The sequence below is a fragment of the Notolepis coatsorum genome, assembly GCF_963971535.1.
Source record: "Notolepis coatsorum genome assembly, chromosome: 2".
In the NCBI taxonomy this organism is placed as follows: Eukaryota; Metazoa; Chordata; class Actinopteri; order Aulopiformes; family Paralepididae; genus Notolepis; species Notolepis coatsorum.
Genome location: NC_140166.1, coordinates 227,457,064 through 227,474,912, shown reverse-complemented (window position 1 = coordinate 227,474,912; position 17,849 = coordinate 227,457,064). Strand labels below are relative to the sequence as shown.

At 43.2% G+C, this 17,849-nt stretch overlaps 2 protein-coding genes across 2 annotated transcripts in view; both read right to left on the bottom strand.

Annotated features, from left to right (window-relative positions):
* Nucleotides 1-1,035: 1,035 nt before the first annotated feature.
* LOC311246845 (histone H1-like) overlaps nt 1,036-17,849 on the bottom strand; it is a gene marked incomplete at both ends in the record, with an annotated part of 30,894 nt that continues 14,080 nt past the window's right edge. Inside the window, one exon of the mRNA XM_084337089.1 lies at nt 1,036-1,143. Within this exon, the coding sequence (XP_084193215.1) occupies nt 1,036-1,143 (108 nt within the window). The remainder of the gene's footprint in view (nt 1,144-17,849) is intronic.
* On the bottom strand, nt 4,615-4,926 carry LOC311247123 (histone H4; the record flags this gene model as incomplete). Its single annotated transcript, XM_084337439.1, has 1 exon — nt 4,615-4,926. One exon carries the CDS (start codon nt 4,924-4,926, stop codon nt 4,615-4,617), a length of 312 nt encoding a protein of 103 aa, XP_084193565.1.

The following is a 17,849-nucleotide window of genomic DNA, read 5'->3' as shown; positions in this document are numbered from 1 at the left end:
CAATACATTTTAACCTTAAAAAAAGACAGTCAGGGGTCTTTGAGAGGGCTCCAGGTGGTACACTATAATTTAACTGACTAGAAGTTAGCCCAATTATGAGTTACAGTATATATCATAATTAATACTATGATCATGTGTGTTACTTTCTCCATTATTATAGTCCAAACTACAGCTATGCAATTCTAACAGTATACAAGACAGCAATGGAGTTATGGACTTAATCAGTTATTCAAAATAATGCAGCAATGCTTCCTGTTAAAAGCTGCTTTTCTAGATCAAGATTGATATTGAAACTAGCTTTAGTTTTTGTATATATTTTTTGGAATTCCATATAGAATATTTATGTGGAGAAAAGTTGCTTCTACCATAATTGCCTTGTTTGACTCCTTATATCCTGTTGACATGTACATTTGTCATTGAGCGCGTTCTAGCCAAATGAGTGTTTTAATTTCACTATTTTAGATGATTATATTAAAAAAAAAAAACATTATACAGCACAAGTATAGTACAACAGAAATAAATTGGTGTCTAACTAGAGTACAAGTGTAACAGTAAAGTGCAATAGGATTAAACTGGAGTATATATAAATGAGTATACTGAGTAATAATGCTGATCAGATGTGTATGTACAGTGTTACAGTTAGACACTGTGATAATAAGTTAAGGGATATATATAGTCTATATGCAGAAGTTTTCAGACAGAAGTGGATATATGTATATTATACATGCAGTATTATTGTACATGCTATCACAAGTTACATGGGTAGAACATAATGAGGTCGGTAGTGATTAGTGTAAGGCAGTAGTATAGGCATCAGAGATTGAACAGTAAGGATAACATATTCTTGACCTAGAGTATAGGATATTAACTATTAATTCAACCGACTAGAAGTCACAAAACATAAGCATTAGTAGATTTGCTTCTATCCACCATTAAACAATGGATTTATACGAGGGAATGTGCCATTTCAAGGATAGTAGTGGTTGGCTCTAAAAAGAGCCGTTTGTGTGTTTTAGACAGTAAAGCTTAAGACCTTCACTTCCTCTTGGCTGCTGTCCTCGTGGGCTTCGCTGCTTTGGGCTTGGCAGCCTTCTTCGCGGGGGCTTTCTTGGCTGCAGGCTTCTTCACGGCCTTCTTGGGGCTCTTGGCTGCCACCTTCTTGGGACTCACTTTCTTGGGGCTCTTGGCTTTGACTGCAGGCTTCTTTGCCTTTGGAGACTTTTTAGCCACAACCTTCTTAGCCGCAGCAGGTTTCTTCACTGGCGCTTTCTTAGCTGCTTTCTTGGCGGGCTTCTTGGCTTCAGCCTTGTTGATTTTGAAGGAGCCGGAGGCACCGGTACCCTTGAGCTGGACAAGAGTGCCCTTTAACACCAAGCTCTTCACAGCGGTCTTCACACGTGAATTATTCTTCTCCACGTCGTAGCCACCGGCAGCCAGAGCCTTCTTTACCGCAGCCAGGGACACGCCGCTCCTCTCTTTAGAGGCAGATACCGCCTCGAGGACGAGTTCTGCGGCGCTGGGACCTGATGCCTTCTTCGGCTTGGAGGCAGCTTTCTTCCTGGGGACTTTAGCCGGAGGGGCAGCGGCTGGAGCGACTTCTGCCATAGTTCTCTTCTATCGTCTGATCAACACAAAATGCAACAAATAGTCCGAGCTGACTGGTAGTGGAGCTGGGACAGGGGGCTGGTCTTAAATACTACATGAGAGCCATGCAGACTCAACCCACCCTGTCTACAACGCTGCAGCTGAAAAGCTCTGCTACTTGTGTTTTCTTCTCGCCAAAACGGGCTAAAATACAAACGTGGGAATATAGTTGAAATCTAACACCTAATGGGTCAGTTAGCACAAGCATGTCCTATTAGAATAAAACCATCTGGAGAGCCGTGGTTAGTTTGGACACGTTCCAACGCTCTCCTTTCCGTCGTCACATGGTGCAGTGAGCCGCAACTTGTCTCAGTATTTTGCTTTTAAAATGGTTTAAATGTCATTATAATCCAGTCAGTACTCGTTCCCCAGTGAGTCGAGCTGCCTGGTGAGGGACTGGCAGTAAAACAAGGCATCTGGTGTCATGCTTTTGGTTATAAACTTGTACTTGCTCACTGCTGGTAAACACAGTCATTGCTGGCGTCGGCATGATATGTGTTACCTCGTCTTCTGTGGAAGGCTTTATGTAGCTCATGATGAATTAAATCTACAATTACTTTTATGAAGATTAAAAAAAAATACACAAGGAAGGTACAATGTAACTTTCTTTTTGGGAGAGACTCGCCTATATTGTCAAACTGCTGTGTGCTGCCGATTAAAGCCCAGACGGAAAGCTTAACAATGAAAAAAATCTGTTTCAATTACATGTCAATAGTAATAATAGGCAAAAGTTAGTTAGTAATAAAGCATACGAGTCATAATAATAACAGCTGGCGCAACAGGGGGAATAAAACGTGTCACGCTCTGACCATAGTCATCCCAACGGTGCTAATGCAGTCATTGTGCGTAATTACGCATGCACATTATGACATACATTTCAATATGTTTCCAATTGATAGGACTCAGTTGGTTGTTGCAAAGGGTATTTTGTACTGTTGTGAAGTATGGTAGTCTGTCTGCTACATGTTATTGTCCTCTCTGGTAAACAAGAATACCCTGAAGACTCTGGCAGGAGCACCCATTCAAGGGTACTACGACTATGCTTGCACCTCATGGTACCAAAGCACCTCAAAGGCGCTAAAAACAAGATTACAAACATCACAAAACAAACTGGTCAGACTACCTCACCCCTGCCCACTTTGACTACCTAGGATGGCTTAGAGTAGACGACAGAGTACAGCAACTTGCAATGGGCCTGGTCTACAAGATACACTATACGACTAAGGTACCCATGTACATGTCAAAACACTTCCCAAAGGTCAGGGAATACCACGACCACAACACCAGAGGAAGCTCAACAAATCATGTTAAACCCAGATTCGGCTCAAACAAGGGACTAAACACGTTTCGCAATTATGCCACATCAATGTGGAACGCCCTACCCAAAGCTGTAAAGGAATGTGAATCCCTACCCACATTCAAAACCACTCTAAAGGAGCACCTACGGGAGGCTGCAATTCGAAACTGGCCACCGTAAATGTCCAAACCCCCCCCCCCAACTAATAGACAGTCTCCTCCCCTCCGTATGTATATATTCTCCCCACCGTATGTATATTTTTCTCCCGCCCTCCCACCCCCTCCTAATGTAGTCTCCTCCCCACCGTATGTATATATTCTCTCCCCACTATGTATATTTCTCTCCCACCCACCCCCTCCTAATGTACAGTCTCCTCCCCATCATACTGTCAGGATCTATGGGTAACAGTACTGTATATTTGCATATCATATATGTCACAAATGTAACAGTACTATATACCTGTATGTCATAAATGTCATGATGTCATGTATGTTGTGTAATGTCATAAATGTCACTATGAATTGAAAATGGGGGACCCTGATGTAAACAAGACAAACGTCTTTCTCTGGTCTGCCTCCCCTTAACAATTGTATGTATTGAGACGTACTGTATTGTACCCATTCTGCAATCTGTTAAATAAAGTTTTCATTCATTAACTATTTCACTTGATGATGCTGCGATGTAAAGGTTATACACAGTGGTACAGAGGTAGACGAGTTGCAGGTGTGTATAAACTGAATGCTGTGTACAGCAAATACATTATTTCCACCCCTGAAAATATGCTGTATCTTCTATTTAAACATCACCTACAGTCTCATCACAGAAGGCAGTTATACTTGTTTAACCATCCTGTTTACAACCTTCCTGTCAAATATTTGCTTTCTTTTATCATTAATTCCACCACATACGTCTGTGGTGATTCATGTCAAATCTGACTAGATAGAACACCAATGGGTGAGACTATAATACAGTATATTACTACAAGGTGGCAAATAGACCCGATTGTGAATATTTCAACCAAATATTCACTTTATTTTCTGCCGTCGAATCAATACCTTCATTAATTTACATAAACACATAGGAAGGCTCCTAAAGTCCCGTGGCCTCTAATGAGATCCTTGAACAGACACACCTTTTAAAAACTAATTGAACACACGCACTATGCACATACACTTATATGTAAGACACTTTCTGTAAATCATTTATTATTTTATTTAATCTGATTTTATGTTATCTTACCCATTGTTGGGTCTGAGCTCGAAACACAATTGTCATTAGCTGCAATGCACCTGTATTGTAGTGTATTTGACAAAAATAACTTTAATCTGAGATCCAGTTCTGTTGTCCATTTACAGTATTGCTCAGACTAGTGTCAAAAGAGCCAGTATCTTAATGCATTTATATGTTCAGATCAAATAGCCATCCCTCATAACTAGGCTACTTCTCTTCTCAGGCTTAAGACATTTTTAATGATCTGTATGCAATTTTCACGTCCTGTACAAGTCAAAATATATATACGTATATAATTGTGCATTGTCCAAGGCGTACATATCTAGCAGCTAAGGATGAATCTTATTCTGAGAAGCAACATGAAATCGACTCAATTCTAGTAAGATGTGTGTGGCTCTGAAAAGAGCCTTTGGGTCTTGGGATAGTTTGGATTGAATAGACGATTAGCCGCCGAAGCCGTACAGAGTGCGTCCCTGTCTCTTCAGAGCATAGACCACATCCATGGCTGTGACGGTCTTCCTCTTGGCGTGTTCGGTGTAGGTGACGGCATCACGGATCACGTTCTCCAGGAAGACCTTCAGCACACCACGAGTCTCCTCGTAGATCAGACCAGAGATGCGCTTCACTCCTCCGCGGCGCGCCAGGCGACGGATGGCGGGTTTGGTGATTCCCTGGATGTTGTCACGGAGAACTTTACGGTGACGCTTGGCGCCTCCTTTTCCGAGTCCCTTTCCTCCCTTTCCACGACCAGACATTTTCTTCTGGGGATGAGTTCCAAACAAATGAAAAGAAGTAATGACAAGCAAAGGCAAAGCCCTCTGAATATAAATACTGTCTGAGGACGTAAAAGAAGACTGAGAGAGCGCGTCATGCTGGGCGTGGCCAAAAGCTGCAGCCCATAATAACCCCCCTTCTCACACACTTAGTTTTGACCATAGACGCCCGCGCTGCCGGCCGCGTTTTCCTTAATGCCAAGCAAGCAGTGCAAAAATGCTTCCGCATTGCCTGCCGGCCAATGGAGAGCGACGTCACTGAACCGCCGCCATCTTGTGAGGGTCAGCCTTGAGTGAGAGTGGCGTCTATACAAATAGTAGCTCTAGTTCTGCAGACCCCCCTCTGATTGGTTGAGCTCCATTTCTGCAGCCCCCTCTCTGATTGGTTGAGCTCCATTTCTGCAGCCCCCTCTCTGATTGGTTGAGCGAAGCCCCTCGCGCGTAAGGTTATCGAGGTGCTTTGAGGTGGTTATCGAGGTGCTCTCGCCAAGAAAAGAAAAACAGTTAATGCCTAACTAGACAGTTACAATATAACATTTAGATTAACACACAATATAACATTTAGATTAATTAACCCAGGCTGGTGGTCAAGTCAAGTCAAGAGTTTTATTAATATGGCAGCTAATCTCACAAAACGCGTCAGCAATGATGAGCGTTTTACCTGTACTCCGCCATGTGAATCTAATGTGGATGCGTACCCTGAACTTGTGGTAGGCCTCGACTTTCGTCTTGTTTACATCAGGGTCCCCCATTTTCAATTCATCGTCTTGTTTACATCAGGGTCCCCCATTTTCAATTCATGATAACATGACATAACATATATGACATACAGGTAGACAGATAGACAGTACTGCTACATCTAGACATTTATGACATACCAGATTTACAATTACAGTACTGTTTGTGATACAAAAAGAGTCCAGAAAAGAGAGGCTATATTTATGACATACCAGATTTACAATTACAGTACTGTTTGTGATACAAAAAGAGTCCAGAAAAGAGAGACTATACATTTGACGTAGAAAGGGTCCCCCATTTTCAATTCATGATAACATATATGACATACAGGTAGACAGATAGACAGTACTGCTACATCTAGACATTTATGACATACCAGATTTACAAATACAGTACTGTTTGTGATACAAAAAGAGTCCAGAAAAGAGAGGCTATACATTTGACATAGAAACTGTACATTGGAGGAGGTTGGGTGGGTGGGGGGGACTGTACATTGCTTCTTCTAAATGTCTATGTCAGTATTTACTGGCTTTCAAAAAAATAACATCTTGTTGCTTGTGTGTTGAAGGACTTTTTACCGAAGGGTTACACATATCATGTCTGCACGTACAGACGTGCGGTGAACCCATCCTGCGTTGACCATACCTCTTTTGAGGCCACTGTGCGAATGACTCACCAGTCTGAGGAGGAGATCCTGGTGTGGGCAAGGTCGATGCAGGTCACCTGGAGAGTGGCCCATACAAGACCCAAGAAGATCATCTTCAGAGTATGTTGTTCTTTTAGAGTTGGTATGGTCAACATTCCCTGAGAAGTGATTTTCCACTTTCAGTACGTTCAGCTGAAAGGTCATTTATGGCTGATACTATAATATTTGTCTCCAAATATATGATGGCTCTGGATCATTTGACTCTTATTTACCATTTCAACCACATTTGCATAACTACAGTGGATGTCATTACTTGGGTTCATGGGTTCATGACAAAGCAACATCTTGGGAGGATCTTTCTGGTAAAATAAATATCTTATAATTTGTATACAGAGAGACTACAGGTGCCAGCACAACACCAGGTGCACACCAACCACACCAACACCTGGCAAGGTGTCTAAAAACACAGGTTGCCCGGCTGGAATGAAGATCACCCTTGTGCGCACTGTGGACTCCAGTGGACGACCGAGCGCGTATGTGTAACACGCAAACCCATTTACATTCCAAATGGAATTCAAATTTTATATTTTTGTTTTTTATTTCTCTGTTTAACAATATGTTTTACCACACCAGGAGCACTGATCCCCACATTCCCGCCTATCCCATGAGCGTGTATATCAGCAATATCCACAATCACAACATCCATGTGGCTGATGCTGTGCGTCACAAGGATGTGGGCGGCGAAGCCGTAGAGAAGCTCACCAAGCTGTTCGAGTCTGGACACTCGGCGTCCTCTGCACTGGACGTGTTCAAGTATGATCTGCAGGTCCAACATGGGGATGAGTACATCTACGCCTCAGCAGACCGCTCCATCTGTCCTGACCTGCGGTTCTGCGTCAGCCATGATAAAGACCTTCAATCAGCTGAAGGGGAATCCCTCCAAGCTGCTGTCAGCTCTACACACCTTCGGCCGCTCTGGTATCAGCCATGCATCAAAACGTGCACACGCACTCAGGCGAGTCGCTAACCGTGCTGGGCCAAGCATAGCGGCTCAACCCACCTCTGTTGCCCGTCGTAAAATGAAGCTCGGGGGTCGACGACGGCTCGCTGCGGGGAGGCCGAAGAAAAGTGTGGTGAGCACAGACCATCGCTATAGTTTCCCAACAGGAGTAAAGTCTGGAACGCACCACAGCCTGTCACAAGCAGTAGAGATGTGTCGTAGCAATCCGAAGTGACATTGACCACCAATATAGCATGTACATAAAGACCCAGTGCCTCATCCGTAGCTAATATTGCACTACCACAGGACCTAGCATGTCCTACCATGCTCTGTAAATAACTTATGTACATATACCGATATGCCCTACTCTGTTTACTTGTTTTATTGCACAATGTCGTTCTATTGGATTCTATTATATGTTATTACTATTGTATTATGCACATCTTTGCGGGCACAACCACCCGCATTTTTTTTTTTTTTTTATTGATATTTTTTGCACAAATCTCTCCAATATTCAAAACATCTCTTTCCACATCACCATATGCAACTTCCAAGATTAGCCTTTTTCTTTTTTGTAAGAACATACAAAACATGTAAAGGACTCATACAAATACATTAACAACTGACATGGAAAATAAAAAAATACTTACGAAAAAAAGAAAAATACTATACTATACATTGTGCGTATACATCCCCGATATATATACTTTGCATGTAGACCGATCTACCTGCGAGCAGGTATGTGCTGCATCCTCTATCGGGATGCCACCCTTCTCCATATTGCATGTGAGAGAAAGCGTCCCAGACACATGTAGGTGTGCATGATAGCATGCATGCATGTGTGTCTCCAACATATGTATGTGGGTACGTGTATCACGTAAGCATGTGTACATGCCTCACATGTGTGTGTGTGTGTGCATCTTCCAGGTATGTGACTGTACTCCTATCTCTTGTGTGTGTCTCGTATCCATGTGTGCCTCCGCCCCCTATGTGAGTGTATATCTCAGGTGTGCATATATATGTGCGTCTCAGCTACGTATGTGTGTGTCTCCTATGTACATGTATATCCCCCATATGTGTCAGTGAGAGCCTATACCTCAACTATGTGTATATGTAGGTGTGTGTATGCCTATTTCCTATAAGTGAGTATGTGCATGTGTGCCCCTGACATGTATAACTTAGCCTTGTGCATATGAGTGTGTGTAAACCTATTATGTACACATACGAATATGTGTATCCTAGATACTTGTATGCGGCTAAACATGCGCATATGAGAGTGTGATAGAGACAGTGACCATTCCATAGATATACCATCCGGACATAAAATCCATGTACATACATATAACACATTATAAAGTACAAGTACCATCAGATCAGATCCCCTTTTTCATATTCATCCTTGATATCATTGTAACCCCACCTTAATCATTTGTCCCCAGACCGTTCAGTCAGGTGTAGAAAACTGTCCCATAAACTTGTATGCAAATAAACAACTTGTGACAAATAAAACTCTTGACTTGACCACCAGCCTCTCTCTCTTAAGGCATTAACTGGGTTAATTAATCTAAATGTTATATTGTTAACTGTCTAGTTAGGCATTAACTGTGTTAATCTAAATGTTATATTGTTAACTGTCTAGTTAAGGCATTAACTGGGTTAATTAATCTAAATGTTATATTGTTAACTGTCTAGTTAAGGCATTAACTGGGTTAAGTGGGGAGTGCGTCATGGTACAGTTTCAGTAAGTGGGGAGTGTAAACAAGTTGAACGCGTCACGTGAAATAACGTTACGTGAATAAACATATAACGTTACAATGTACAGTTTCTGACAGCTGGCTGTGTTGTGAAATGTGCATAACGTTATGAATAAACCGCGAAGTCACGCGAAATAACGTTATAAACGCGAATCTGGTAGTATATTTATTTGTATCTTCTTGAGATGATAACATTACATCCGCATTTTACCGCATGACGAGCTAAACCAATCAGAGAGGGGCTTCGCTCAACCAATCAAAGAGGGGGCTGCAGAAATGGAGCCCAACCAATCAGAGAGGCGTCTGCAGAACTAGAGCTACTATTTGTATAGACGCGTGAGGGTGAGTGAGCTGCACAGACAAAAATACTCATAACTCGCTGAAATATTGACGGATTTACAAACGGTTTGGTTTATTACAAGCATTATTAACGGTTTGTAAAAAAAAAACATCTTTAAAAAATATTTTTTTTATAAGTATGCAGTACCATAACTACATCTTTGATGTTTATAGCAAACCAACCCGTTTGTAAATCCGTCAATATTTCAGCGAGTTATGAGTATTTTTGTCTGTGCAGCTCACTCACTCTCACTCAAGGCTGACCCTCACAAGATGGCGGCGGTTCAGTGACGCTGGTGACTCCGCCTTAAGCTATCTAGTGTTCTATAGATTTCTATGGTTTTGACCATAGGACTGGTGTCACGTGATCATTCGTTCATGAGTTCCTCATGGCAGCTGGGTTCACATGGTTGCACTTATTCAATTTATCTCTCCAGTGGTTCCCAAACTGTGGTGCGCGCACCCTAGGTGGTGCGTGACATGAAAAGACTAATGGCGTTATTTTACTAATAAATATATATAATATACATTATTTCAAATGGGGATTTCCACTGTGTAAATCATGAAATTCAAGAAACTTTTTAATAAAAAAACTTATGTTTGAATAATAATAATAATAATAAACAATGTCTCAGGCGAGGTGCGCTTCGTCTGTGCTGATGTACTCCGCTCTGCCTGGAGTCTCCTCAGTTCTCCTAATATGCGGGCTTAACAGCGGGCCGATGACAGTAGCGAGCGCAAGCCAGTGCACATAATAACTTCCTGCCAAAACTGACTTGAGTGAGGTCAGTGAGCGCGAAAGATAGAGTCAGGTAAAATATAATAATCACTTCTTTGAGACGTGGTGGTTAGCAGCCTGGTAGGCCATCATGATGATGATCCAGATCCACAATCGTCGGCGGTAACGGTAAATGATCTCGGGACTGAGCATCCCAAACAAATGGTTTTACAACCATACCCTGCCAGCATTTTTAGCGGTAGGAAACGGTCATTTGTAGCAACGTGGTTCCAAAACAGAGACATTAACTTTCGGCGCCTCCACCGCAATGTGCGAGAACTCGTTCTCAACGCTACAGAAAGTTTTTTCGGATCACAGACGGACAATGCTCCACAGACGAAAGGCCCAATTGGTTCAGCTGGCGTTTGAGAAGGACCTCACGCAAAAATGTACCACGGAATGGAAGGACACTGTTCTGAGGAGATTCAGTGCCACGACCCGCCGCCTACAACTCTTTTAATCGGCAAGTCATATACACTGTTATTATTAATAATAATTGATGTAAAGCCCAGCCTCTGGCTTATTATTTCATACTGTTTCATTTAAGCTGCCTTGCCCCTTGGCCCTTGTCAGTATTAATAATACGAAAACGAAATACGTGATCTTTCACTTATTAATGAATGTAAAGCCCAGCCTCGGGCTTATTTCATATTTGTGTGTGTGCGCAAGATGCCAGTGTGTTTGTGACGTGCGAGAGAGAAAGAGAGAGAGAGAGAGAGAGAGAGAGAGAGACTTATAAGAGACTTATATCTTATGCCTGCAGTGCACTCATGTTTTGAAATGTGTGTTGGTTTGCGGGAAATGCGTTTTCTGAAGCCTATTTTATGCCCCCCCCCCCCCCCCCCCCCCCCCCGAAATTACAATATGCCCTCCGTTAAATTCGTTCTGATGCCGACACTGGGGGTGCGCGAGCTAGGTCGGGAGGTGACAGGGGGTGCGCGGCCAAAAAAGTTTGGGAACCGCTGATCTATCCCATTAGTTTGCCCCAGATTCTTGTCTGGGGTCCATTTTGGTTGGTCTGCATGCTTTCTCGGTTTCTTTGGTCAGTGTGGTCTGGTACTGTACATGGTGCTGAAATAGCGCCATTTAGATTCACAGTGCCTACAAGTAGTTCAAGTTTGCTTTTATTTGTCATGTATAAAGTACATTCTTTATGAGCCCCTGAGAATGTGCTTCAAGCAGTAAAATAAAAAGTAAGTAAAAGACCCAACACTATACAGATATACAATACAACTAAAGAACAACCTAAGTACCAATGAGGTACACAAATGCAAACTTTTAAAAATGCTAAATGCAAAGATGAGGTATGGATGTAGTGCAAATCTCTTTATTAAATAGATCAAATATGGTGTAGTGATAAAGTGTTCAAAGTGTCTAAAGTGAGTGCTTGTATAGTGAGTGTGTGCATGTGGATGTGTGTGCAATGTATGTATACAGGTTAATGTTGCATAGAGTCATTGAGCATCCTGATGGCCTGGGGATAGAAGCTCCTTCTGAGTCTCTCTGTACTGACCATGATACTCCGGTAGCACTTGCAGCAGCAGTGCAAAGAGGCAGTTGTTTGTTATCCCTCCCTCCCTCCCTCCCTCCATCCATCCCTCCCTCCCTCCCTCCCTCCCTCCCTCCCGGCCTAAGGATCAAGGGTTAATCCCCTGAAGGGGGAGGAGCCGAACCATGGGGGCATGGTCAACATAGACCAATGAAAGAGGACATCCCTACTGAGTACAATGGCACAACCCGCAAGTCTCTACGACAAACGGTTCAAAAGATACAAAAAAGGGGCGCGGCCTAGGGTTCAAGGGTTGATCCCCTGAAGGGTGAGGACAGACCAAAGAAATACTTTAGTCTTGTTTACATCAGGGTCCCCCATTTTCAATTCATAGTGATGGACCTGTAAGCGCCTGGCAGAGGGCAGCAGGTCAAACAGGTGATGTGCTGGGTGGTGAGAGGAGGTCAGAGGTCATCGGGTCACATGGTAGCCTCTCCCTGCTAGCTGGCACACCTCCACCATGGCGTATCGACGAGATGACCTGCCTTGTGCAGAGCAGACAGGTTTCAGATCATGTGCAGGCAGCTTAAAAAGCCTTAGACACCATTATTCTGAACTAGAGATAAGTAATAGAGATAAGGCTTGTAATACACAACAGAGTAACAGAGTCCATCTCGAAAGACATGGAAAAAATAGTATACGAACAGGTCGAAAAGTACATAGCGGAAAAAAATCTAATCTTCGAATTCCAATCTGGCTTCAGAACATCCCACTCCACTGACACATGCCTTCTCTATTTGAACGACCACATCAAACAAGAGGTGGACGCGGGCAAATACTGCGGCATGGTCATGCTGGCCCTACAAAAGGCCTTCGACACTGTCAATCCCTCCATTCTGATTGACAAGCTAAAGGCAATTGGTTTTGATAGTCTATCAGTGAGCTGGATGCAATCCTACCTGGAGGGGAGAGAACAGATGGTGGAGGTAAACGGTACCCTATCCCCCCCTCCCATTGAGCTGTGGTGTTCCACAAGGAAGCATACTAGGACCGCTACTGTTCCTAATTTATGCAAATGACATGTCGTCAGCTTGTGACTGCAACTTGTTCCTGTTCGCGGACGACTCAGCCCTGCTGGTTTCTGACAAGAACAAGTTACAGGTTGAAAAAACCCTCAGCTCGGAACTAGGCAAAATCTGCACCTGGCTCTCTGACAACAAACTATCATTACACCTGGGTAAAACAGAGTCCATTCTCTTCGGTTCAAATAACAAACTCAGCAAGGCCGACGGCTTCTCAGTTACAGTGGGTGACAATATTGTCACAAGGAAAGATGAAATTACATACCTAGGTTCTATCCTAGAGGCTAATCTTTCCAGGCAGGAGAAATGCGGCAGGAGTGAGTCACTTCCTGTTCAGGAAAACGATTATTTTTTTATTTGATATATTAACGTTATATTGTGCATTGGAAACACAAACATACTTAAAATGAGTAAATATTATTCATTTTAAACATGTTTATATTATTTATAGGGCTATACAACAAAAAAAAATTCTTGTTCTTCTCTCATTTTAACCAGGGTTCACCAGGGGGGTCGGCGCCCGAGCGCCCCTAGTGGCGAGCCGCCACTGCGCTGCGTTCTGAATGAGTTGAAGAGGCTTGGTGGCAGTGGTCGGAAGGCCAGCAAGCAGTGCGTTGCAGTAGCCGAGGCAGGAGATGACTGTTGATTGGACGAGGAGTTGGGTGGCTTCTTTTGTCAGGAATAGGCGGATCCGTCTGACATTGCTCATTCATTCTTCACCTACATTCATGTTAACTACTGAGTTAGTCTTCTATTCATTCATGTTAACTACCGAGTTAGTCTTCTATTCATTCATGTTAACTACTGAGTTAGTCTTATATTCATTCATGTTAACTAGTGAGTTAGTCTTCTATTCATTCATGTTAACTACTGAGTTAGTCTTCTATTCATTCATGTTAACTACTGAGTTAATCTTCTATTCATTCATGTTAACTACTGAGTTAATCTTCTATTCATTCATGTTTCAAATGCCACATAAAATATCTACAAACAAAACTGTCCAAATATGTTGGCTTATTCTGTAAAATACGTCATTTTCTTCCCTTGCCTGCCCTTCTCACTCTATATAAAACCTTGTATGAACCCCTCATTAACTATTGTAACGTCATATGGTGCAATACTTACCCCAGCCATCTCAAGAAACTTGAAAGCTTACAAAAGAAAATACTACAAGTAGTGTCATGGTCCGGGTATAAAGCGCCCTCACGCCCTTTGTTCCATCGCTTTGGTCTCCTGAGGCTCGCTGAGTTTAACATACACCAAAACGCATCAATTATGTATCAAGGTGTCAACAACATGAATCACAGACTGTCTGAGCTTGTCCCAGTCTGCCGTCCACTGCACATCCACAACACAAGAAATAGGGATCTTATATTCGGCAAGAGGAGAAAACTCAAATGTGCTAGCCTAAGCATAGCATGCAGAGGCCCAGAGATCTGGAACGAACTTGACGAGAGTCTGAAACTGTCTAAATATAGCTCAGCGTTCAACACCATAGTCCCCACCAGACTGGTGGACAAGCTGATCAAGCTGGGTCTGAGCTCCGCTCTGAGCGCCTGGATACTGGACTTTCTGAGTGAAAGGCCCCAGGCTGTCAGGGCGGGGGGTCAGATCTCCAACACCATCACCCTGAGTATCGGGTCCCCCCAGGGCTGTGTCCTGAGCCCCCTGCTGTATTAACTATACACACATGATTGTGTGGCCAAGTTCAGCTCCAACTCCATAGTGAAGTTTGCGGACGACACAGTGGTGGTGGGGCTGATCTCTGACAACGACAAGAAGGCCTACCGGCAGGAAGTTGAGGTACTGGAACACTGGTGCCAGGACAACAGCATGCTCCTGAACATTGGTAAAACCAAGGAGCTGATCATGGATTTTAGGAGAACACAGCAGGGGACACACACACCACTGAGGATAAACAGGGCTACAGTGGACAGGGTGAGCAGCTTCAAGTACCTGGGGGTCCACATCTCAGAGGATCTGACATGGACAACACACATAGACTCAGTCGTAAAGAAGGCGAAGCAGCGCATCTACCACCTGAGACAGTTAAGGAAGTTCAGAGTATCGGGGAAGATACTCCAGTCCTTCTACTCCGGAGCTGTAGAGAGCATCTTGACTGGAAACATCACTGCCTGGTATGGAAACAGCACGGCACTGCAAGAAGGCCCTACAGAGAGTGGTGCGCTCAGCTGAGCGTACTACGGGTATTGCACTACCACCCCTGCAGGTCTTATATAACAAGAGGTGCAAATCCAGAGCCTGCAGAATAATGAAAGACCCTCACCACCCCAACAACAGCCTGTTCAAGCTGCTGCGGTCAGGCAAACGCCTGCGAACACCAGCAACTAGGACAGAGAGACTTCGGCTCAGCTTCTTCCCCCAGGCCATCAGAGTCTTGAACACTGAACTCTCCACACACAAGCACACATGAGCACACACACAACACACACACACTGTATACGCTCACACACTAGCAGTCACTTTAACATGAACACACACACACACACACACACACACACACCATTGAATAATTTTAAATGAAAGAAATAAACAAAATGGGGGGGGGGGGTATTAAATCCTATCTGTTAATCCGTTTTTTTTCAAATACAGTATTAACTAACTGTATATTATAGCTGTATTTCCCAGTAAACTCCCTATATTAAAACTAAGCTTGACTTTCTGAATGGCTGATTTCAGTAACTTTCTGTGTTCCTCATACGTATTGCATTCCAGTAACACATGCTGAACAGATTCCGGGTTATTGCAGTGTGCACAAATGCCAGTTGGGTGTTTCCCTATCCTATAAAGTGTGTCATTCAATCCAGTGTGACCTATCCTGAGACGGGTAATGACTGTCTCTTCTTTCCGGTTCCTGCCCATCCTACTTGCTATTCCAACTTTCTTCTGAATATTGTACAAATGTCTTCCTGTTTAATTTCTGTTCCAGCTTTCTTGCCATAATTCCTGCATGTGTGTTTTGATGATTGATTACACCGCAGATTTACTAAGTGGGATATCCATTTTTTTTTTTTTTTTTTATTGGTCTTTTTCCCCCTCCATTTTTCCTCCGATTTTCTCCCATCCCAATGTTAGTCGTATGCCAATTCCCAGTCCCTTCCTGGTCGCTGCGCACTTACCCCCCACAGTCAGATCATCTGGGAGAGTGGAGGCTACCACGTGCTTCCTCCGACACACGTCCAGCCAATCACCGCTTCTTTTCACCTGGCAGCGCGGATTCTCATCGAGAGGGCGTAGCGTGTGGGAGGACCACACTATCCCCCTCGAGTCCTATCCGCGCTTAGCAGGCGCCCCGACCGAACTGTAGGAGTTTACAACGTTTACAACGACCCGGACCCACCCCGCCAGCTTCTCCCACCCTCTAATACAGCCAATTGTATTAGTGCAGACGGCCAGCCAAGCTGGTGACAACCCCGGAGCTGTGAGCTGGATTCAGGCGAATCCAGCTCACAGCTCCGGGGCTGGTGACGAACGCAATCTCCGCTCGGCCACCTAACCGCCCTGGGATATCCATTTCTATTGTTTGTGACTTAAGTGATTGTTTAGCTAATAAATGTGCATTTTCATTTCCTTCTACCCATACATGGGCAGGCACCCAAACGAAGCCAACAGGCATACCTCTACTATATATTTCATAAATTAAATGATTAATCTTAAAAACAATATAGCAGTATTATGTAGCCAGTCCTGGTAGATGATTGGCTGGATGGCTGCCGGCCAATGGAGAGCGACGTCACTGAACCGCCGCCATCTTACCCCAGTCAGCCTTGAGTGAGAGTGAGTGAGCTGCACAGACAAAAATACTCATAACTTGCTGAAATATTGACGGATTTACAAACGGTTTGGTTTATTACAAGCATTATTAACGTGGCTATGATTCAAGCGGTTTGTAAAAAAAAAACATCTTTAAAAGATTTTTTTTTTATAAGTATGCAGTATCATAACTACATCTTTGATGTTTATAGCAAACCAACCCGTTTGTAAATCCGTCAATATTTCAGCGTGTTATGAGTATTTTTGTCTGTGACTCCGCCTTAAGCTATCTAGTGTTCATGGGTACCGAAGACGTCACTTCCGGAATGCCAGCCGCCATCTTTGTGACCTACTTTTTTAGCGACATTGACCATCATGGCAGTCAACACAGCACATCTTAAGATGTCGATTATTGGTTGTGATCCATATTTATTACCTTCAACTTTATTTTGTCCCTTAAAATCAGCGGAACGTCTGCCCCAACTTACTTTTCCCGACATCTACATCTATCTTGTACATAATCCATCCCCATTCACCGGAGAGACCCTGAAGGCTTTCAAGAGCACCGATGCTTATCAATATTCCGTTGCAGGATGGGTGAACGACACCAAGATATGGCATCTGGAGACCAAAAATATATATGTAATCACAGGACGTGTAAGTAATTCAACAACCATTATCAACCGTGTTATTTTGGTGGTGGTTAACGTTAAGTCTAGAGTGCTAATGTTATAGAGAGTAGTTATGCGACTTTCCATGTTGACTGCCAGAACGTTAAGCCTTACTAGTCTTTAAAACAATAACGTTAGACTAACGTTACCACACGAGTTCAAGTATTATATCGTTATGTATTTGAACAATTTTGTTAACAGTTGCAGTTTAGGTGAATTGATGATGGGGTGAAAATGATGAATTGAAAATGGGGGACCCTGATGTAAACAAGACGAAAGTCTTTCTCTGGTCTGCATCCCCTTAACAATTGTGTATATTTAGCTGTACTGTACCCATTCTGCAATCTGTTAATAAACGTATCAATCAATTAGGCAGTTTAATATTTTATTCTGTTTTCTAATAATACAAAGTTCTCTAGGCTATATTTATTTTTTACTGGCAGGTCTAAGTTAATTAACCACTATTTATTTGTTTAAAAAAGTTATTGCTTTCTGTGTATGGCCCAGCTAACATTTGGGGCTTCTTAAGCTCAGGGGAGTTTAGCTTTGACTGTATATTAACGTTCACATTTTTCACTTAACAGGTGAATCATTCCCAGGCTCTGAACACAAAGGCAACATGTCCATGGATAGT